At 42.4% G+C, this 24,067-nt stretch overlaps 1 protein-coding gene across 1 annotated transcript in view; it reads right to left on the reverse strand.

Moving 5' to 3' along the window:
* Positions 1-226: 226 nt before the first annotated feature.
* LOC134541833 (CIMIP2 protein CG18335) overlaps positions 227-24,067 on the reverse strand; it is a 58,105-nt gene continuing 34,264 nt past the window's right edge. Inside the window, exons 3-7 of the mRNA XM_063385528.1 lie at positions 23,208-23,346; positions 21,457-21,553; positions 17,947-18,122; positions 12,988-13,150; positions 227-597 (exon numbers count right to left, since the gene is read on the reverse strand). Of these exons, the coding sequence (XP_063241598.1) occupies positions 242-597; positions 12,988-13,150; positions 17,947-18,122; positions 21,457-21,553; positions 23,208-23,346 (931 nt within the window). The 3' untranslated portion in view covers positions 227-241. The remainder of the gene's footprint in view (positions 598-12,987; positions 13,151-17,946; positions 18,123-21,456; positions 21,554-23,207; positions 23,347-24,067) is intronic.

A 24,067-nucleotide genomic window follows, 5' to 3' on the forward strand; every position in this document is an offset into this window, starting at 1 on the left:
TAAGATTCCTTCCTCTTTCTCTCTCTCACAACCCCCCCCCCCCCCTTCTTTTCTCACTCATGGTGCACCCATCCAACGTAGAGATTTGTTTAAATGTGGTCAAATAGTTTTAGTTAATTCAAATGCAAATGTTTGAAATAAATCTGAAAGTATATTTATGGTGGATATCGCATATGTTTGAAAATCATAGTACTAATTGTGCTATTTACAGAGCAAGAACAATACCATCAAAATATAATTATTACACACAAAAACTAAGAAAACAAAATATTATTAACTTATTGAAAACAGGCTGTAAAAGTGATATGTATTTGGACCAATTTGTAATACAGTTTCTTTTGATAGCCAAAGTTATTGTATATTTTCGCACTTCCACCATGTTGGCTGATGGTGCTAGGTGGGTCACACCAAAGGAGATACATAAAGATATCCTCCTTGGGGTAACAGTGCTCAAGATGGTGGACCGAGAGGATTCGTGGCGACGCTGGAGATGGCAGCACAGTCTCAGGAGAAGTCCCCGCGCAGCCACCGCAAACCATCCACGGTGTCGTTGCCGTAAGTCTGGCCGTACCGGAATTTGGCACCCGGCACGTGACCCTGCGACACACATGATCATGTAGTAGATTGCAGGCTGGACCAAAGAGAGAACCACTTGCAGACTGATCGAGGTGGTCAGACACTGCAATTATGTTTCTGAAGACATGGGTGTGAAGTTCCCTAGAGATCGCTCCAAACCAAGGGCACTGCCCGTATTACTTAATGTAAAACTCCTCAATCTATAAATTAAAAAAAAAAAAAAAAAACTAAATAAAGACTGTAAAAATTACTGTGGTAATAACAGTCTGTTCATATCACACTACTTGTAAGGTTTCCTTGGAATTCTATTAACAATACACTTGTAATTTCATCCTATTATCAAGATAAAATCTTGACTTTAAAAAAATCTCTATATTCTACTGGGGCTCTGGATTTTTTCATAACCTCACCCTCCTCTCTCTCTCTCTCTGTGTCTCTCTTGCTCTCTGCAGACCCTGTCTGTAATGAACTCTATAAAGATACAAAGCCCAACTATGAAAATTACTTCATTAAAAAATTTCATGCTGCTGCATGGACCTATAAAAGCACAAAGAGTCAAACCTACATATCTCTCCCCTTCCCTTCCACAAATTACCGCTTTTTTTTTCAGCTGGTTGCTGAGAAATGAGCAATTAAATTATTAATGTGATGAATACATTTTTATCGATTTTTATTTTATTAATCATAGAGCTTTGTATCACAAAACAAGACTATTCTTGTCCTACATTGAAAGTCAGAGCACGGCCTTGCACGCAGTAAGGAACACTGGAGCACCTGGTAGCCGGGCAGCTGGCCCACGTGGCGCTGGTAGATGGCGCGCGGCCGCAGCAGCAGCGGCGGGTCGGGGCGCGCCACGCTCACGGGCGCCCACTCGGTGCCGCGGCGCCACCGCTGGTTCTCCGTGAAGGCGTCCAGCGCCGCGCGGCTCTGCTCCGCCCGGCAGAGGCCGTTCTGCTCGCGCGCCCCCGGCACATGCCCCGTGTGACCTGCGGGTCACGTGTGTCCTCGTCCTGACGCGCGAATCACACTTAGTTCCCACTCGCGCCGCGAGAATCCTCTGCGCTGCTCGCGCGCCCCCGGCACGTGCCCCGTGTGTTCTCGTCCTGACGCGAATCACACTTAGTTCCCGCTCCCGCCGCGAGAATCCTCTGCGCTGCTCGCGCGCCCCCGGCACGTGCCCCGTGTGTTCTCGTCCTGACGCGAATCACACTTAGTTCCCACTCGCGCCGCGAGAATCCTCTGCGCTGCTCGCGCGCCCCAGGCACGTGCCCCGTGTGTTCTCGTCCTGACGCGAATCACACTTAGTTCCCGCTCCCGCCGCGAGAATCCTCTGCGCTGCTCGCGCGCCCCCGGCACGTGCCCCGTGTGTTCTCGTCCTGACGCGAATCACACTTAGTTCCCACTCGCGCTGCGAGAATCCTCTGCGCTGCTCGCGCGCCCCCGGCACGTGCCCCGTGTGTTCTCGTCCTGACGCGAATCACACTTAGTTCCCGCTCCCGCCGCGAGAATCCTCTGCGCTGCTCGCGCGCCCCCGGCACGTGCCCCGTGTGTTCTCGTCCTGACGCGAATCACACTTAGTTCCCGCTCCCGCCGCGAGAATCCTCTGCGCTGCTCGCGCGCCCCCGGCACGTGCCCCGTGTGTTCTCGTCCTGACGCGAATCACACTTAGTTCCCGCTCCCGCCGCGAGAATCCTCTGCGCTGCTCGCGCGCCCCCGGCACGTGCCCCGTGTGTTCTCGTCCTGACGCGAATCACACTTAGTTCCCACTCGCGCCGCGAGAATCCTCTGTGCTGCTCGCGCGCCCCAGGCACGTGCCCCGTGTGTTCTCGTCCTGACGCGAATCACACTTAGTTCCCGCTCCCGCCGCGAGAATCCTCTGCGCTGCTCGCGCGCCCCCGGCACGTGCCCCGTGTGTTCTCGTCCTGACGCGAATCACACTTAGTTCCCACTCGCGCCGCGAGAATCTTCTGCGCTGCTCGCGCGCCCCCGGCACGTGCCCCGTGTGTTCTCGTCCTGACGCGAATCACACTTAGTTCCCACTCGCGCCGCGAGAATCCTCTGTGCTGCTCGCGCGCCCCAGGCACGTGCCCCGTGTGTTCTCGTCCTGACGCGAATCACACTTAGTTCCCGCTCCCGCCGCGAGAATCCTCTGCGCTGCTCGCGCGCCCCCGGCACGTGCCCCGTGTGTTCTCGTCCTGACGCGAATCACACTTAGTTCCCACTCGCGCCGCGAGAATCTTCTGCGCTGCTCGCGCGCCCCCGGCACGTGCCCCGTGTGTTCTCGTCCTGACGCGAATCACACTTAGTTCCCGCTCCCGCCGCGAGAATCTTCTGCGCTGCTCGCGCGCCCCCGGCACGTGCCCCGTGTGTTCTCGTCCTGACGCGAATCACACTTAGTTCCCGCTCCCGCCGCGAGAATCTTCTGCGCTGCTCGCGCGCCCCCGGCACTTGGCCATGTGGCCTGCGGGTCACGTGTGTTCTCGTCCTGACGCGCGAATCACACTTAGTTCCCGCTCCCGCCAGTCGGGATTTGAACCTATGTTCTCTGGAATACGAATATAGTGTCTTACGACTCGGTCCATAAACTTCGATAATGTATCTTTTATCATCTTCAGATTGCCTTGTAATGATTCCTTATGCTACATGCTTGAGTGTACGATTATTGCATAACAGCACAAATACATAGTTTCAGACTATAGTACTCCATGTAGGCTATCATCACATGTCTTGAAAAATTATTATCTAATATTATAAGTATAACTATCAAGCATTACTGTCTCCACAATTTTAATTCATGTCTTTTGAGTATATCGTGTACTAGTGCGTGTAACTACATGTGATTTTGTTTACACATTTACCATGGGTGTAGACAGTATTTGTGGAAGGGGAGGGAAGAAGCCAGTCCCTCCTCCGGAAACTCTTTCACAAAGATAATGCTTGAAAATACATTTTTAGGTTAGTTGACGATCCCTTGAGTACTTTTTGAAATTTTTGCCATTGTAATTTTTGTAAAATAAAATTCGTTGTCTAACTAAATCTGGCAACCCTACTCCACACACACCCCCCCCTTTTTTTTTTTACTACGCTCTTGACACTTATTGTTACAGAAAAATTGGTTGTCTGTAAAGTCGGTTTACGGACGATAGTTTAACGTGATGTCATAACAAAACATTAATGAAATTATTGCATACTTTTATGAATAAGATTGAATAATTTTTATTATAATAATAAAAGAATAAATACTTGAAATTATACTAGTACCTATGTAATCAGATTTTGACGTGACAACGTCTAATAAATCGATGAACTCCGGCTGCACACACGAAAAAGAGTCCCACTACGGAACTCCCACTACAGATGTGTCCTGTTTGCTCATTGTACGCATGCGTGGCATCTCTCTTGCACTCGATTGAAACAACCATCGATTTGGCTTTTCAATCATATTTTCGTCGTTTGAATGATTAATATTATGTAATTTAACGATCGTTCACCGATTTTCAGCACAATCGGTACTGTTATTTAAAAGTAATGTTGAATATTCATATACATTTTGAACCAACAATGGTGTTTTACAGTTACACATAATAATTCAAATTACACTTTATCACAAAGTTTTAAAAAAATATTGTAACACATTATAAATAAGTTTGGTGTATTTGGGATGCGTATTTGTTATAAAAACAAAATAATATAATTCCCTTATCGTTAACAAAAATTTTATAAATCTGTATATAAAATCTTAAACTATTAAATTTTAAGTATGGCCTCATGGCCGTGCGATTAGCAACGCCTGATTCCAATCTAAAGTTTGCCGGTTCGAATACCGGTAGATCCGAAAACAATTTGTACTTGTAAAAATAAATACTGCGCACGCAACATTTCAAAAGTAATAAATATATTTGAATTAATGAATGCAAATAAAAGTAAATTTATTAATTAAATTGTACATTTCATTTCACTCCTTTGTATCCATACAAAATAGTGATAATTCAATAAAAATTATTCAATTTTATTTTCCTTTTCTTCTGGATCAATCATTTCATCAAAGTTTTGTTATGACGTCACGTTAAACTATCGTCCGTAAACCTACTTTACAGACAACCAATTTTTTTTTTAAATGCAAGAATAATAATTAACCTTTATTGCCGAAATTGTTTTAATAAGCAATGAAAACCACATTAACTTTTCACTTTATAAACAGTCGACGAAACAGTTCACTTGTAGATGACTTGTAATTAATTTTAAAAACTGGCGTTTAGCTATAAAGTTTAAATATAATTATGAAAAAGTTTTCATATAAATAAACTATAATCAAATATCTATCATCAATTATATGAATCGCCATATTTTTTTAGTCAATTGTAACATAACCTATTATTACTGCACTCGTCGACAGATGCTACTTTTTTTAATAATAAAAGAATCAATACTTGAAATTATACTAGTACCTAATCAGATTTTTAAAATGCAAGAATAGTTAATTTTTATTGCCGAAATTGTTGTTGTAATAAGCAATGAAAACCACATTAACTTTTCGTTTAAATATAATTATGAAAAAATTTTCATATAAGTAAATAAACTGTAATCAAATATCTAACATAACCTATTATTACTGCACTCGCCGACAGATGATACTTTTATAAATAATAAAAGTATAAATAGTTGAAATTATACTAGTAATCAGATTTTTAAAATGCAAGAATAATTAACCTTTATTGCCGAAATTGTTGTTGTAATAAGCAATGAAAACCACATTAACTTTTCACTTCACTTTATAAACAGTCGACGAAACAGTTCACGTGTAGATGTAAGTTGTGTGCTGCCGCTGTCTTTCTTCTCCTCGGACGCATAGGCCAATCGAGTGGAAGAGAGATAGATGCGGCGCAAGCGTACAATGAGCGAAACGGGACACAGTGGCGGTTCCAGGATTTTGGTTTGGGAGGGGCTTGACCCAGCTGAGGCTAGGCTTTATCAAGGCAAACACTAAAACAATAGTGGACCCAGATGCTTTTGGAGGGGGCTTGAGCCCCTTAGACCCCCTCTGGATCCGCTACTGACGGGACACCGAGTAATGATACAATTTGCGTAACGGGATACAGCGTAACGGAACAATGTGTGTAACGGGACACTTTTTCGTGCGTGCAGCCGGCGTTCATCGATTTATTAGACGTTGTCACTTCAAAAAGGTTCATCTTTTGAATAAGCTTCTCTGCACTAGTACCTGTGCCTTGTTAACAGAAGTGTAAACAAATATACACATAAAACAAACAAAACACATATCTGTTAAAAGAAAGTCAGTATATATGTGAATATCAACAAATTCAGTGTAGTTCATTACATAATATTTCCACTGAAATTTTTTTTTTTAATAATAGGTAAATTAATTAAAGATGTAGTTTCGTACAAACGCCTTTACTCATTAAACTATATGTCATGACAAACCTCAGTCTGTTTTTGCCTTAAGAAGGGAATAGATCTCTTTCCCGAAACGCCACGACTGTTCTTTTAGGAATCATATACTGTGTTAGTTTGCGCTATCATCGTTGTGGTTTTCAAAATATCTGTTTTTTCGCTCAGCTGTCGCTTACAGTGTTCGTCTGTGCTGTCAATGTTTATTCTCATCTCTGGGTTCACCTGTGTCTCTCTCTATATAGCCGTTGTTTTTTCAATTTTTATCTATTAAGTTTCATCGTTGAGTTATTCTGTTTGCCGTTGTGCACCGTAAATTTTCTTTGTAAATGGAACAGAAATATTCATGTAAACTTACGTATTTGTTAACTGTACCACTACCAATTAGTGTTACCATTTATGCTTCGTGTTGACCCAATACCGCCAATATTTAGTTATTTGCAAACAGTTGTTTGAATAGCTTTCCAGTATTAGCTGCGCATGTTAAGCACTGTAAAAAGAAAAGGAAGCCAAAAGTAATATTAAAAAATAACTTTTCTGTGGCTTTAAAACCAAATAAATAAATTGTTTAAATAATAACTTCAAGCTTGTAAGCACACACATATTTTAACTACACACACTTGTTTAGTATCTAACATTTATTTCAAAATAACTTTACCATCGACCATTTACTAGTCTATATTTCTATATAGATAATTATTGTACAGCGGGACTGGGAAATATGTTTGTGAAACTATTCAGCAAGATATTTCAGCTGTCCAGATCTGGTTTTCAAGTTAACAAACGTCTCTGAATTATGATAGCATTTATTGTATAACCTTTAATCAGAATTATGACATTAAACGTGGTGTCCTCTTTTAAGACCTTCGAGTTATATTGATGCCAATTTTTTTTCCACCAACATGTAGATAATAACTTTCTCTGCATCAAGTGATTTTAATTAGAAAAAATTGAAAATATGCAGAAATTTTCTTAAATTATATTTAATAATTTCAGGAATTTAAATTATTTTGAGTATGCTACATTCCTATACAACCTATTTGAATTTTCTATTTATTAGACATTAGATCAGTGATGCACTTTTTATTATATACATTTTATTACCATTATTGTTGGTTCAGACATAATGACTGTTTGGAAATGTGTAAAAAATTATAACTCCTTTTGAATCATCTACAAATATTCATTGGTAAAACGTTTGTAATCTACATATTTATTATGTATACACCAATTTAGTTTCGGTTTAAGATTTTTGTGAAATCAAAAGTAACCAATTGGTTAACATGAACTTTATCAATCTTTATCTATCTGTGTGTTTTGTATTTTGTTATTTTATGTCATAATTAGTTTATAGGTGCTGTAAGGCACAAAAAACTGAATTTCAATTTGATCTGACAGTTTTAATGAAGCAGTATAATATGCTACGCATAGTAATATTAATTATTTTATAATATAAAAAATACTTCAATTTCAGCAGAGTTTATTTTTGAAAGACTGCAAGCCCGTGCAAAGCCCATCAACATTCGATGTACGAGCCTATGTCTCCCCTAGAGCGCCTGTGCTGCTTGCCCTGTGCCAACAAACTACACTACACAAAACACATTTTGTAGACTGAATAATTTATTATAGACATTAAAAACCTTAATATCTGAGTTTTTCTGTTCAGTCACCCTAATAAAGAACACATTACTTAAGAAAATCCTTGAATATTTGTGTTGGATTTGCACTCATTAATTAACGATCTACCGAATACTTCAGTTATTCCAGTGTGCAAAAATGTAAATTCTATGAAGCTAATTACATTACAATTTTATGAGTAAGGCCGTTTTCCTCATTCCGTAGAATGTATAAGAAATTTTGGCAGAATGGAATACTATGTACCACATTTTTTTTTATTATCGTGCTACCTATAATACATTTTTGGAAACATTTCTTTCTTCTCGTCCGCGATCTGGAAGTGATTTGTTGTTGCAACTATCACCGTCAGAAGCGCTATCTGTAATCTTTAAAGTTAACCTGAAAAACAGCTAGAGGGTTGACAGCGCTACATACCGAGTATTCTATACACTACTTCGAGGGCAAGGGTAATAATGCTGCTGTACCTACCCATTCCATGGAGGGTGTAAGAAAATATGGCAGAATTCCGTTTCGTACTTTAGACGAATGGCATTATTCCGTTATGGTACTTTTCCGCCTTTTTCGAAGAGACCAGGTGGAATACTCTTATTATGGCAGTCTTCCGTCGCCCCAACAGGTGTTATAGACAACACAAACAACGACAGCACAGATGAACACATTCAAACTTAAATATCAGACAGCACAAGAATTCCGTGGAAGGAATTTAGTCATGAAAAAAAAAACAGCACAGACGAACACAGTGAACTAACAACGTCGAGACAGTTTCAACAGTGCAGGCAGACAACCAAACCTGGACAACGCAGCAAATATATATATATACGAACACAACGACGAAGATAAACAGTTACCTATTATGGACGACGCCGACGAACACAAATAGGTTTCCTGCGACAAAACCGTTGCGACATATCGGGAACTGGTATCTATCTGCGCAAACAGACTGGTCGTATGAATGAAGTCCTTCAACCGCCGCGAATGTGCAAGCAGTGGAGCCAGACCCCCTGGGCGGGGCGGCAGGGAGGGGCGTCCAGTCAACCGGGGGGCGCGGAGGCGGGGCGTGTTCCCACGGCGCCGACTGGCGTCCTCGCACGGGGGCGACCTTCGCCGTGGTCTGCCGTGCGAGCTGGGCTGCAACTAGAGACTCTGGCACCCGGGGCATGAATGGATTCATGCGCCCCCCCCCCCCCCCCCCACTTTTTTTCCACATACCACACCAATAAAGCGGGGGGTCCGGGGGCCCTCCCACGGAAAAATGGTGCTATTTAAGCATGTTCCATACCTACATGTAACAGTTTCTGTGCTACTGTAACTTCAATGCAAAAACTTTTTACCAGTTACCAGTTGTAGGAATTACAATGCAAGCGATTTCGGCGCCCCCACAGCTTTGAGCCCGGGGCGTATGCCCCGCTTGCCCCCCCCCCCCCCCTAGTTGCGGCCCTGCGTGCGAGCTAGGCCCTAGCTGGCTGGCGACCGTCACTACCTCGTGTCTTCCAGACAACAAGGATACAGTCAACCATTTTCAAGTACATTCCTCTGAATTTATGAATAAATCTTAAGCTACGAAACAAATTTTCTGAATTCCCGAGACATTAATCTTTTTTATTATAAATATTACATTACTTTTAATATTAATTTATAGTATATTATTAAAGATATTACACAATATTTATTTATATATCAAATATTGCAATAGGGATAATATGGGAGTACCTACGTTTTCAAGTACGTGAAACTATTTAAAGCAGTTGGCGTCTAGCGGTGTAGAGTGTAAAATAGCTTGAAAGCAATGCATTTAGTGTCTCTCGTACTTTGCCAATGCTAATCGGTCAGAGTTTCGCATATTGTCCTCTTGGGATATTTGATTATATTAAATTCTATAAAAATATTCGTAAATTGTTGACTGTGTCCTAGTTCCTTGGAAAACAAGTACTTCATTTCAATTAATGGCTTTATTATAAGTCGGAGGGCACTCAATGTGGGACAGACTACGTGTACGTCCGGTACGAAGAAGAGCGAGACTGCAGAGGTGGTGGTTGGCGGTCAAGGAATTCTAGATTTTACGGGCTGGAGGAGGCAGTATTTACATTGCAATGGCGACAGAATGAATTAGTGAGATGTCTCCTAAGTCTGAAGATAATAAAAGTTGCGTAAAAGTGTTTAAAGGCAATTTTTTTGTTGATTTTAAATTTGTACAAATTTATAATTTGATATATATAATATATATAAATCCAGTGTCCTGATGTTTGTTTCCAGTGAACTCTTCACCAAGTCAACCGATTTCGATGAAAATTGGCATTTATGTGTAATTTTTTCCAACTTGAGAGATAGAATAGTTTTTATTTCGATTAATGGTCTTAATATTTTATAATTAATAATAAATAACCGACCGCCATGGGTAAACAAAAATCATAGGTCATAGACAACAAACAGTAATTATGTGACATTTCTCTATGTCCAACACACTGGCATTTATAGCGCTATCCAGTTTGCTTGAACTCGCAGACAATAAAGCTCCATGTGTTTAGCCCGGGCAACGCCGGGTACTGCAGCTTATATATATTTATATATATTATATATATATTGGTATGTCGGTAGATAGAGACATCTTGCAACTCACCCGGAACGCCGCCGTTCCAAGTTGAAGTGTAGTTTCCACAAGCAATTTCGTCCATTTTCGCGACTCGCCTTGCGCTGTGCACCTAGTCGAACGGGAGAGAATGAGTTTACGTAACCAGGGAAACTAGTGCGTTACGTACTCCGTCGTCATGGGGACGGCGCAGCCTTGGAAGCTTGGAAGTAACTTTCATAGTCATTGTTACTGACAAAAAAAAAGTTAGAGTTTTTAAAATGTATAGACAGAGCCATGTCATCAACTCTCAGGGGCCCAGAGACCTAGTTAAGAAAGTACGTGTTTCAGGAACAGGACTGACTGAACTGTTTGTGTTCTGGTGGTGAGGGAAAAGTGCTATGCAGATTTCATAAAATGTAAAATATAATAAACTATCGACCCACCCCTGCTTCGCACGCATGCAATCTACTACGTCATTTAGATTTGATAAGTGCTTAAAAGTAGCGGTAGGCATTTTTCGCGAGAAAAAAATATCTGAATGCCATTGGACAGCAACAATGTATGCCCGCACCAGCAGTTTCTTCCTTGTGATTGGTGGCGGTCTGCGAGAGAAATCGTTGACTTGTTTGACCGAACCATTCAGAACGCGTTTGCTTCCGCGTTGAATGATTGTGAAAACGCGAATTTTTCCGGAAAAATTCGCGTTTTCATCGCCCTCTAGGATGTATTCCGCCAGGGGCGCAAATATGTATAGGGTTCGCAAGGGTGGAAAAAGCGAAAATATCCGGGGAGGACGGTTAATGCGGCCCGAGCGTTTTGCACGTATATCTGGATACGGTGCTTGTATGTTGTACGCTGCCCATTTTTTGACCTACATGCATGCAAGAAGCAGAAAACTTTAAAATATACAAAAAAAATTCCATAAGACATAGGTTTGGCATCAAGCCCGTTACACAGTCACGCTTTTCCAAGTGCAGGCAGCCCCCCTCGGCATGGCCCCCACAAGGTTGGGGCTGGGTGGACCCCTGGGTCCTGGGCCCTGGCCTGGAGGGGGCCCTGGCCCAGCCCTGTTTGTTTTTAAATGTTTAACTATTATAATTTTTTACAACCTATAAAAAATATTTAATATTTTATAAATAAGCTTAGTTTGGACTAATAAAATAGTAACCATAATAATACCATGTATTTTCAGGTTAAATAACTTTCTAAAAAGAGTGTATGTCAGAAATAACCATGCAATTATAAAATTGTGGGGAAGAGGGGGCGAGGCGTCTCTGATACTGGGTCCAGGACCCAAAATCTAATGTGGGGGCCATGCCCCTCGGTGAGGGGCTTCTTGATTCCAGGGGGGCCCAGACCGCTGACCCCTTCCCCCCCCCCCCAATTCACCAATGAGATCTACGCCCATGGACTTTACAGTCTATACTCATGGGAAAATGTCCCCTGTTCATTGGCTGCCAATTGGTGAGAATTGTCAACTTGGTAACCTGTGATTCGGTAATTCTTTAGTTGAGGCCAGTAGTAGCTCATATAAACTGTGTGCCAATAGCGGTACTAAGAGATAAATTTGCAGCTTTATCCGGTCCCTACTTACTAGCTTTATGGTAGGAAATGCTCATTGAGGGAAAAATCGACAGCTTGTTAGATTTAGACCAGCTGTGTGTACGCTATAGCGTACAGATAACTACGAATGTTAACCCTAAAGATTTCTGAATGGACGAAATTTCTGCAACTCTAACAACAAATCAGGTCTGTTATTATCTCGATGAACCCGCGAATATTTTTACAGTCGCCATCCTTTGATGGAGAGAGAACCACTTCACGGGATGTTCAACCAGCAGGATGGACTTGAAACCACGCGAATTTGGGCCGACGGTGATCTACCAGGCGCTATGGGAAGCATACATTAACTGCTTTAAAACGAGAATTTTCTTCAAGTCAGAGGAAGTAGCTTAACAGTAATCTCGCCACTCCTCAATTACGTAAATGATCTTGCAATCCAACCTGATGGTAACATAAGTAACTAAACAATAAGTAGAGACAGGAGAAAAAAAATGTTCGGGTTCATTTCGCGGTAAGGCAGAATTCAAACATTTTTAGCTTCGACTTGCTTCCATGACTGGCCCAAAGTTTAAGCGAAGGACTCTGCGCCAATGAGAAACTCTCGTAAAAAAAATTGGTTGTCTGTAAAGTCGATTTACGGACGATAGTTTAACGTGACAACGTCATAACAAAACATTGATGAGATGATTGCATACTTTTATGGATAAATTGAATCATTTTTATTAAATTATCACTATTTTGTATGGATACAAAGAAGGAGTGAAATGAAATCTACAATTTAATTGATAAATTTACTTTTATTTGCACTCATTAATTCAAATATGTTTATTACTTTAACTAACAGATTATTTTAACTATAACTTTCATACGCGTTTGCTATTTAACTTCTTCCAATCTGTGTTATTCTGTTAAGGATAGGACGATGATAGGAAAAGTAGGAAACGAATGGGAGTGTTTCAAGTTTAATGTGCCTCGAAAAAGTCCAATCGATGGTTGTTCCAATCGAGTGGAAGAGAGATAGATGCGGCGCAAGCGTACAATGAGCGTAACGGGACACAGCGTAACGGGACAATGTGCGAAACGGGACACTTTTTCGTGCGTGCAGCCGGCGTTCACCGATTTATTAGACGTTGTCACGTCAAAAAAGCATTGAATCACCGGCAAGCCAGGTTGTGAATCTGTCAAGCCTCAAGCAAGCGGGGAACTTCGGGACTGCGGGTGACGGCACTCGCCTGACATGAAGTGCTTGTCCGGGTGGCCCACGTGCAGGAAGTAGGGGGAGCTGCTGTGCGACGGTGGCGCCAGGTACGGCTCCGTGACGGGCACCTTGCGAACCACGCCCGCCATCTCGGGCCGCACCACGCTCAGCGGCATGCGGAACTGGGTCTGCAGCATCTGCGTCATCCCCCGGACATGTCTTAACTTAACACACTTGTGCAGGGTGTCCATCCCCCCAACGATGAGGCGCATTTACCCCTTCCCCCTGTTCTAACCAAATGATCGTTCCTCCATCCAGCAAAAAAAATACAGTTACTTATCTAGAGTTTGAATTTAATAGTGTCCAACCAGCTGGTCCGGGAGTCCATACCTACAATTTTTTTGAAAATTAGTTTATCGAAATAGATTTTCTAATGCAAATATAACACTAAAATACTAAGCGAAATATTGCACTTTAGGGTCAATTAATGTCACCTCATTTTTTGAAGTGTTATTTACTGATTCTTCCGAGAGGGTCTTCGTGACTCCGTCGCTCCACTGCTAGCTGGTGGTTGACTAGTTACCAGTCGCACAGACGAGCGTCAAAATATTTGCCAATCAGGCCATGAAAATATAAATGTTTACAGTAGGTATATCTTAGCACCAAAATAATCCGTGAAATTTACGGGTCCCTAATGAGTGGACCACAGTTCGCTTGACACACCCTTGACGAAAAGTCACGTCCAACCCGCCAGAGGACGTGATCTGGTTACCGAACAATGAGCATTCTAAAAAGGCTCATGATCGTCATACCATAGTAGGGAACCATCTGGGGGAAAAAAACGGAAATCAGAATGGTCTGAAGATTCAAACCCAGGCCATCCGGAATACTACCCCATTCCCTTAGCCTAGCACCACCCGGATGCATATTTCCAAACCCTAGATTGGCTCGTGTGCTGGGACCCTTCGCACTGGCCGGGTCGCTAATTTCCAAACCCTAGGTTGACTCGCATGCTGGCCCATGAAGCATGGGTAATTGGTCGCGACACTTCCAGGGGAGAAGGAGGATGTTTACAGCTAGGATCACCGCGGAAACGAGGTTGTGTCCTGACGAATTTTTATGACGGCAATGGTTGTTTTGATTTTGGAGCGGGAAGGGGAATAAATATGCCACCATTATATGGCTAAGGGTCATAAAGTAAAATTGGCTTGAAAAATATTAATGTAAGTTAAAAAATAAGCGAGGGTGAGCATGTGTACCGCTGCAGATTCTGAAATAAACTTAGATAAGATTTTTTTAGAAGACTTTGACAGTGAAAAATTCAAAATGGTAATAATGAAATGAACAGTGAAGGATTTTTAGTGATATTTCCAAGACTGAGGTTAAGTTAACTTAGTGAAATAAATGAGTTCAATATTAATTTATAATCAAAATAAAAAACACGCTTTTTATTCATTTTAATTGTTTATTAAATAATAAGGCAATAATTTATAATGTAAGTAAATAATACATCCGGAGCATTACCTCACAAACACTCCCTCGAAAATTACTAAACCCTCCACAGACACTCTCAGCCAGTGACATTACAACTTCATACATACGGAAGATAACCTCACTTATACATATATGTAAATACACTTTAAACAGTTTGGAAACTATTTCTATCTTTAATATTCACAATAAAAAAATGTTTGTTTTTAATTATATTGGTCAGAATTCAATGTCAATGGTGTATGTATATATACATATATATGTATGTGCATGTATGTGTATGTATGTGTATATATATATAGGCTTATATTTACATATACATATACAGTGCGGATCCCCCACCTCGCGGCCAACGAGAGCGCAGTTCAGGCTCGCGTCGGCGAGTCAATCTAGGGTTTGGAAATACGCCACACGAAACTTGCAGCAGCATAAGTACATAGATACAGACGAAATCCCCAACCTAAAATTGATACCATCATTTATTTGAATAACATTTTCGTTGTATTATGGGTAGAGACCGAAAAAATTCATGGTTTCATTTCGCGGTAGGCTAGAATTCAAACAATTTTACCTTTTACCTGCTTCCAATATTGGCCCACAGTTTATGTGAATGCCTCTCATTAAAATAAGTATCGAATCACTGAAAACCCAGGTTAGAAATCTCTCAAGTAAGCAACCAATCATTAAGGAATTTTTTACCCAGATGTGCACAGGACTATTGAGACCATCCTAAAAGTAACTGAAATCGTGTTTTTTCCCAGTCAGTAATCATAGGTCTTTGGCACGCTAGGAAGTATAGGAAGCCATTAAGAAAATGATGAAAATCCCCATGATCACACCGTATGCAATACGGACAGAAGGTAAAACGTGGCAGCGGCCAAATGAAAACACGACTAAGGACTAAAAAAATTCGCGGTTTCGCAGTGACCTCTAGGATAGACTCCACGATCCTCTACGTACTCTGACACAATTACACCTGCTCATTGGCTACTGACTCGTAACACCCATCAGCTGGGACGCTTGTGATTGGAGTCTTATCTTGTCGAGGGTTTGTAATCGGCTCTGGGAGTCCTTCAAGAAAAACTGTGGTCTGGAGACCTGCAAAATTCGCGGTTTCGATGGCCTTCAGGATAGACTGCACATACCCCTGTACACTCGGGCAAATAACGCAAGTTCATTGGCTGCCGACTTGTAAGTCGTCTCAGCTGGATTGTCTGTGATTCGATCCTTCTTTGGTTGAGGGTTTATAACTGGTTAAGATTCGTCCAGATGAACAGTAAGCCAATAGCAAAATTATCTAAGAGGTATGTGTTTGAATTCTAGCCTATCACCGAATGAATCCGCGAATTTTGCAGGTCTCTACTGTGGTCCAATCACTGGAGCAACATGAATTCTATCCTGTCGCGAAATGAAACCGCGATTTTTTTTTCCTGTCTCTACCACATGACAGACTTGGTTACGCGCGTGTTCATGTATCCCGGCGTGCCACCGGGAAGTGACACGATTCTCGCAGGACTCTTGTGAGTCACAGCCGAGACATTGTCTCGCGGTTTGTGTTTTTTTTTTTTCGAGCGTGCAAGCGACTTGCGGAAAACATCGCCACGCAACAATCTCGCAGCCGGGTGTTTCCCAAGGTTAGTACAGAGTGGTTGCCGATTCCATGAGGATAAAGTAAACAGCCCGAACTACGATGTTTCCGGGCTTGTTTTCCCCGTCTAGAAGTCCCCTCCCATGGCTGTCCAGAAAAACTAAAAACGTGCCCCCTCCCTCACACACCTTTCCAGTCCATTTCATTTATAGATTTTCAAACACCACAATTTAAAAATTACCGCAATAACAGTATGCACGATCTGCGCATATCGCATAACTAGGGACCGGAAAAATTCGGGTTTTCGATGACCTCTAGGATAGACTCCATGATCCTCTATGTACTTGTGCAGATTACACCTGCTGATTGGTTACTGAATCGTGACACGTGTTAACTGGAAAGCTTGTGATTCGATACTTCTTTTGTCGGACGTTTTCATTGGTCCAGAGTCCTTCAGATAAACTGTGTCCCAATCACTGAAACAGCATAAAAGGCAAATGTATTTGGATTCTAGCATATCGCGAAATGAGCCCGCGAATTTTTCAGGTCTCTACGCATAACTGGAGACCGGGAAAACCCAGCTAGAACTTGAGTTACACTATGTTATGATTACAGACCGGAAAAATTCGCGGGTTAGTTTCGTGATCGACTAAAATTCAAATAGTTCTACCTCTGCTGTTGGCTCACAACTCATCTGGAGGTCTCTGGGCCAATGGGAAACACACTCGACCAAAGCTGTATCGATAGAGACCTGTAAAATTCGCGGATTCATTTCGCGATAGGATAGGGTCCAAATACTTTTGACATTATGTTGCTTCAGTGATTGGGCCACAGTTTATCTGAAGGACTCTGGGCCAATGAAAAATCTTTAACAGAAGAATTAGCGAATCACGATCATTCCAGTCAACAGGTGTTACGAGTCGGTAACCAATCAGCAGATGTAATTTGCACGAGTGCATAGAGGATCATGGAGTCTATCCTTTAGGGATTTGAAATCGCGAATTTTACAGGTCTCTATGTATCGAATCACACAAGCTATTACGTTGGGACGTCTCACAAGACAAAAGCCAATGAGTGGGTAACGTCTGCCCGAGTGTACGTAGAGATGTGGAGTCCATCCTGGAGGTCATTAAACCCCGTGAAATTTTTCCGGTTCATAGTTCTAGGCAATTTTTTCAATAGTTTTAAAATCCCCACCCTGTACAAAATTATAAGATGCTGTAGCCATAAATTATCGTTATGCAGTCCTAAATAAGAATTAGAAATAAATTCAGACTTGCAATACTTTTGCGTGAAAAAATAATTTCTTTGCACGGCTTACGCGTCAAAATGTTTTAATCGGGTTTACTTTGACTCTTCATATTGTAAAATAATTTACTAAGCTTTTTTAAAAAATCTGCTAAGTTAGCATAGTAATTTATTAATGTATGAATTGTCATATTTTCCCAATTAAAGATTTTTGCTGCATTAGTAGAGACTGGAAAAAATTCGCACTGTCGATGACCTCTAGGATAGACTCCACAACCATCTACATACTCAGGCAAATGCCACTTGCTCATTGGCTATTGACTCGTGACACTTGTCAACTGGGACGCTTGCGATTCGATACTTTTTTTGGTTGAAGGTTTCCCAATGGCTAAAAGTCCTTCAGATAAACTGTAAGTCAATCACAGAAGCAATATAAATGTACAATTGTTTGGATTCTAGCATATCGTGAAATGAATCCGCGAATTTTTCCGGTCTCTATGCATTAGTCGTGCTTAACCCCCCCCCCCCCCCCCAACCCAGCAGTATAGTATGTATATATTTTACTTTATCTTGAAATTGTATCAAGAATAGGGTTAGTCAGGATTGAGCAACAAGAACAATGCCGTCTTAAGTATGAAATAAGCGAGACCGGCGACTGCAGCGCACCTGTCGGTCGCCGAGGCGGCGCGGCTGGTGCCGGCCCTCCTGCAAGGACGCGTGGTGGCGCAGCAGGTTGAGCGCCTGCCGGTCCTTCAGCTGCTGCTTCTGGAAGCCCGCCAGCGCCTCCGTGGCCGCCACGGAGAACCTCTGCCCCAGGTGGCTGCGCAGCTGCGGCACGAACCCTGCGCACTCGCCCGCCCGCCGTCCGGGCCTTCAGCTGGGGGGTCAACAGCGCTGCCATACACTGCTTCGAGAGCAAAGCAGCTGTGTTCATTCCGTGGAGTTCATAAGGAAATTATGGCAGGATTCCACCTCGCCTTTTTTTTCGAAAAGGCCAGGCGGAATTCTATCATCATGGTAGTTTTCCAGTGTGGCAGTCTTCCGCGCCCCCGATAGTGACGCGGCGTTCGTGAACCATTACTCAGGGCCGGTGCAAGGTAAATTGGCGCCCTAAAATTGTCCTTGCCTCAAAATACATCACGTAAGCCTAAGATTTTGTCATCAATCAAATGTAAGCAGGCTTGTGTTTTTTTTTTTACTTATTACAGATTATAAACAGGTCACCGTGGACTTTAAATAATTACTTATATCAATATAAACATTCCAAACTGTTACAAAAATCCATTTTCATCTAGTTTCAATAATCGTTTAACATACTATATCAGCTGTTATGTGTAGTGCTGCGCCGCCCCCAGCTACTTAGCGCCCTAGGCGGTTGCCTAGTTCGCCTATATGGACGCGCCGGCCCTGCCATTACTTCAAAACGAACGGATCTTTGAGCGAACGAAACGAGACGATTCGTTCGCAATGGAAAGAATCAGTAATTTTGAGAGTCGATCGCTCGAAGTGGAGAATATAAAACGCCGAGAGAACGATACGTTGGAACGAGGGAAGTGATTCGTTCGTAAAATGACTCATGACGTCAGGAGCAGAAACCGCAGTGTGCGCGATATTCACACGAGTAAACGATAACTATGCATATTCCGCGAAAAGATTCCGAGACTAGTTATAAGAAGTCTGTGTTTCATAATTGGGTTAATTTCTTTCAGGTACATGTCAATTGTTACACCAATTGCAGTAGTTCAGTGCGGAAGCAAAAGCGTCCTGAGTGGCTCGGTCAAACAACGCTTATGGCTGCCAATCATATGATTGCGTGTATACATTGTTGCAGTCCAATAGGCGTTCAGATTTATTAGCGAAAAATGCCTGCTCCTAACGATAACTATTCAAAGAAAAATGGTATCTTAAAAGTAGGGACCGGAAAAATTCGTGTTTTCGATGACCTCTAGGATAGACTCCTTGATCCTCTATGTACTTGTGCAGATTACACCTGCTGATTGGCTACTGACTCGTGACACGTGTTAACTCGGAAGCTTGTGATTCGATACTTCTTTTGTCGGACGTTTTTCATTGGTCCAGAGTCCTTCAGATAAACTGTGTCCCAATCACTGAAGCAGCATAAAAGGCAAATGTATTTGGATTCTAGCCTATCGCGAAATGAACCTGCGAATTTTTCAGGTCTCTACTTAAAAGAGGTGGGAGTGGGGATTAGCGACTCTATAATAATATCGCTGCAATTATTATTTATGATTGTCTAGGTGTTGTATACTGAATTTATCTGTGAGAACCTTGAAATGTGTCCACGCAAAATTTTTTTTGTAAGCTAAGCGTATGTAATTTCAACCACCCGAGCCGACCAGATTACGACAACCAGCCAAGCGACAAGGCCAGCCGCCTAGACGTAACGAACACTCGAATGGGCGAAAGAGTTATGTCTCTTGAGATGTGCCGCATCCCGTTTTCGGTGGTCAGAAGTAAAATAACGAATTGAACGAATCTTTTCAAACGAATCATTTCGTGGAACTGATTCAAATATACCTATCGATTCTGCCCGTCATTGCCTTGACTTCATTTTGGACAGTTCTTTTCATCTGTCCCCATCGAGACACACAGTATCGTGACTGCTATTCCGAGATTCATCGTATTCATCTGCAGTTGGTTTGGTCACTTATTCACTACAACCGAAAGTAATTAATTATTTTATCCTTTTCTTTCGATTTGGCATGATAAATAACTGATTTCATACTCTTTACCAAAACTAGAAAATATGTGTGAGGTTCTCTTTGCCATGATAAAAATTTATTTTTTAATATTTCATTTGCATAGAGTAATTTACAAAAGATACCGGTACCCGCCTTAATCGCACCCGCCGGTAATACAACCGGGATCATCGACCCACCAGACACTTGAAAACATTCGTGTGCAAGTGTATGTGACTATTATGTCTGCCAAATGGCTTATGTATGCACCTACAAGCCTGCAAGCTCGAACCAAGCCTGAACGCAGCTTGCTAGTGTCCGTGAGTCCAGCTTGCTGAGAACTGGGCACGGCAAGCTTGAATTAAGAACGCAATGTCAAGTTATAAGTTGACAGGCTTCAGTCAAGCTTATTGCAAGTTTATGTGTGCCGAAGTTAATCTGGATCAAGCTTGAACCAGGTTACACAGCAAGTCTAACTGAAGCTACTCTGCAACCTTAACGCCAGCCAAATTGCTGACTGGGCTATAAGACCCTAGGGCCTAGGCTATCATTAGAGCTTGTATCATTTCTGTACTATATTAGGCCTACTATTTGACGTCGACTGTCTCAAGCTAAAATGTTTGTGGCATAAACCACAGCATGTGGCCTTGTCTACATCAGATGAATATGACAGTACTTTAGATTATTATTATTTTTAAATGGAACAGAAATATTAATGCAAAATGACAGATATTTGTAAATTTGTACATTTACATGAAAACAACAGTATCGCACTTCAAAATAGTGTTCGCAGTTTTTAGTGGGTTCGGATTTTTTTACCCGGGCATTTATACTTCTGTTGACCCACAATTGTTGAAGTTATTTGTAAACCATTCCCTGAATATCTATCCAGTATTAACACAATAAGCATAAAAAATAAAGTCAAATTATTCAATATTCGATTATATTTTCCATGGTTGAAAAAAAAAGTACGATAGTTTAACGTTGATAAATTTACTTTTATTTGTACTCATTAATTCAAATATGTTTATTACTTTAACGAAGAGATTATTTGACACTATAACTTTTATACATGTTTGCTATTTAACTTCTTCCAATCTGTGTTAATTCTGTTAAGGATAGGACGATGATGGGAAAAGTAGAAAACGAATGGGAGTGTTTCAAGTTTAATGTGCCTCGAAAAAGTCAAATCGATGGTTGTTCCAATCGAGTGGGAAGAGAGATAGATGCGGCGCAAGCGTACAATGAGCGTAACGGGACAATGTGCGTAACGGGACACTTTTTCGTGCGTGCAGCCGGCGTTCATCGATTTATTAGACGTTGTCACGTCAAAAAATAATACGCTTTAAAATTAAAATATAAAGAATTGTGCCAATTATCTGGAAGAACGTATTTAACGTATGCACAGCCACGTGTGGTTTGGCAGGCTGGTTTCCTAAGGCAAGTGCGGAGCCGGGGGCGGTGCTGGCGGACTCACCCTCGTACCCGGGCACGGCGGGGTGGCGGTAGATGACGTCACCGCACAGCAGCCGGCCCTCCACCAGGGCGATGTCCCCCGGCGGGGGTCGCAGCACCTGCAGCACGGTCCACAAGTCAGCCCCCCCGGGGGAGGCACTCGGTGGCCCAGGGGGAGAAACTCTTAACTACCGAGACTGAGACCTGGTTTTTTTGAAGTAGTTATATGGGCCCGTCCGCTAGATAGTAGTTTTCATAATATATATTGCTGGCATAACTACATTAATTTATTAGGAGAAGTAATGTATAAGTAGAGCCACGGAAATTTCGCGGATTCATTTAGTCGCAAGCTAGAATGCAAACCTCCACACTGTCGCACTGTGTTGATGATTGGACCGCAGTTATCTGGACACGCCCCTCTACGACCGTGAGCCAATGATGCCCAGCTGGGAGAGAAGTAAGCGAATCAGGTAGTGCCAAATAACAAGGATAAAAATGTTCTCGCTAAGAAATCAACCAATGGGAAAGTAAACATGGGTCGAGTACACCTATAACTTTTAATTCTCTCCTGAGGCCAGAGGAATCCGCGAAATTTCCGGGTCTCTATGTACAAGCTATTATCAGGCAAACAAACCACCTCCTACTCCTTTATTTATTACATGACTGTTTATTACAAAACAGCATTAAGTATTTTCGCATCGATTAGTTTTGCGCCGCCAAGGAGATAACTTAATAAAATAAAAAACAACGTATTAACTAAAGAAACTTTGTATGAGAACCTCTATTCCGATTTTTTATTTATGGGCCAGGTCACCGGCCGCCCGCCTCCGGAGTCACTTCCCGGTGCTCCGAGGGAAACCTGTCTACAGCCGCTAGGGTGAGAGCTTGCAAAGCTCGGGAGTGGGGCTCTCCATTGGCGTAGTTGTATTCATAAAGTTGGGGGGGACAAATAATGATTTTGATGTCATGTAAACCCATTCCCCTCTTACTAAGGGGGTCCTCCACCGGAAAATTTTGATTTTAAAAGTGCAAAATAACGCTTTTTAAGCAGTTTTTGTATCTAACCATTGGATACATCGATGTTAAAATTATTATTGTTTCCTTAAGATAAAATTTGAGAGTGAAGAAATTACAAATAAAGTTGGGCAGATTATATTATAAGATAAAAATATCACGGTCTAGAAAGTTGGGGGGGACAGTCCCCTCCACCCAAAAAGTTCAGGGGGACACGTCCCCCCTGTCCCCCCCCCCCCCGGTTCCTACGCCCCTGAGGCTCTCGATGGTCAGGAGGCGGGGTTGTACGTGGCAACAGTGTCGCGATAGCACACACACACACACACACACACATCAGCGACACTTTGATGATGGGGACTAAAGTTATCCTGGCGACCCTGAGACCGTTACGAACAAGGAAAATAAGTAGAGACCTGCAAAATTCACGGGTTCATTCGGTGATAGGCTAGAATTCAAACACACATACCTCTTAGATAATTTTGCCATTGGCTTACTGTTCATCTGGACGAATCTCAACCAGTTATAAACCCTCAACCAAAGAAGGATCGAATCACAGACAAACCAGCTGAGACGACTTACAAGTCGGCAGCCAATGAACTTGCGCTATTTGCCCGAGTGTACAGGGGTATGTGCAGTCTATCCTGAAGGCCGCATCGAAACCGCGAATTTTGCAGGTCTCTAGTATTCGATTGAACCCGCGGATATTTCCGGTAGGCGGTAGCCGAGCAGTGCATGTGCCGGCCCACAGGGGCTAGGTACCTGGTACTCGTCGGCGGAGCGGTCGGAGACGATCAGCTTCTCCGACTTGCTGACGGCCGGGTCGACCAGGATCTTGTGCGTGAGCGAGCCGAAGGTGTGTCCCTGGCGGTACTTGAGCTGCGGCACGAAGCCCGTGTACCTGCGAGCACACCGCGACCACACCCGGTGCACCAGTGGGGACCCGCCGGTGCCCGCTCGCGAGACATCTCGTCCCGAGAACCTCTTTCCCCGCTCTAAGCTCTCAAATTATTACAATCAGTTCTCAGGAATGATAGATATTGTTGGATTTCGGGGGGATATATGGATGGTGTTATGCAAAAATGAGTTAGCCAACAAAAGGAAAAAAAGTTATTGAAATAATTCTGTAGGTAAAATGACACTTTTAATTGAGCTAATTTTTTTTAACCGACATTCCTTGCTACCATGCCATCTTGCGACCAAACATTCAACGCACTGCCACAATAGCGGTTATTGTGTGTTCAACTTTGAGCTCAATTTACTCAGTTGAAAATGTTTGTGGGTTGAACCATTTTTACATAACACCGTCCATATATCTGTGTTGTTGCGTAAAGGAGGTTAAGTCACAAATGGTTAATACATATAGGGGCAGGCATTTTTCGCGAATAAATCTGTGCGCCTATAAGACTGCAACAAGGTATGCCCGCACCAGCGGTTTCTTCCTTGCGATTAGCGGCCGTCCGCGAGAGAAGTCGTTGCCTTTCTTGACTGAGCCACTCAGGAAGATTTTGTTTTCGCACTGAATTACTGTGATTGGTGTTGTATCAATCGAGATTTACCTGAAAGAAATTCACCCAATCACGAAACACAGACGGTGCTACAGTGTTTTAACTTATAACTAG

This window comes from Bacillus rossius (assembly GCF_032445375.1).
Source record: "Bacillus rossius redtenbacheri isolate Brsri chromosome 4 unlocalized genomic scaffold, Brsri_v3 Brsri_v3_scf4_2, whole genome shotgun sequence".
Lineage (NCBI taxonomy): Eukaryota > Metazoa > Arthropoda > Insecta > Phasmatodea > Bacillidae > Bacillus > Bacillus rossius.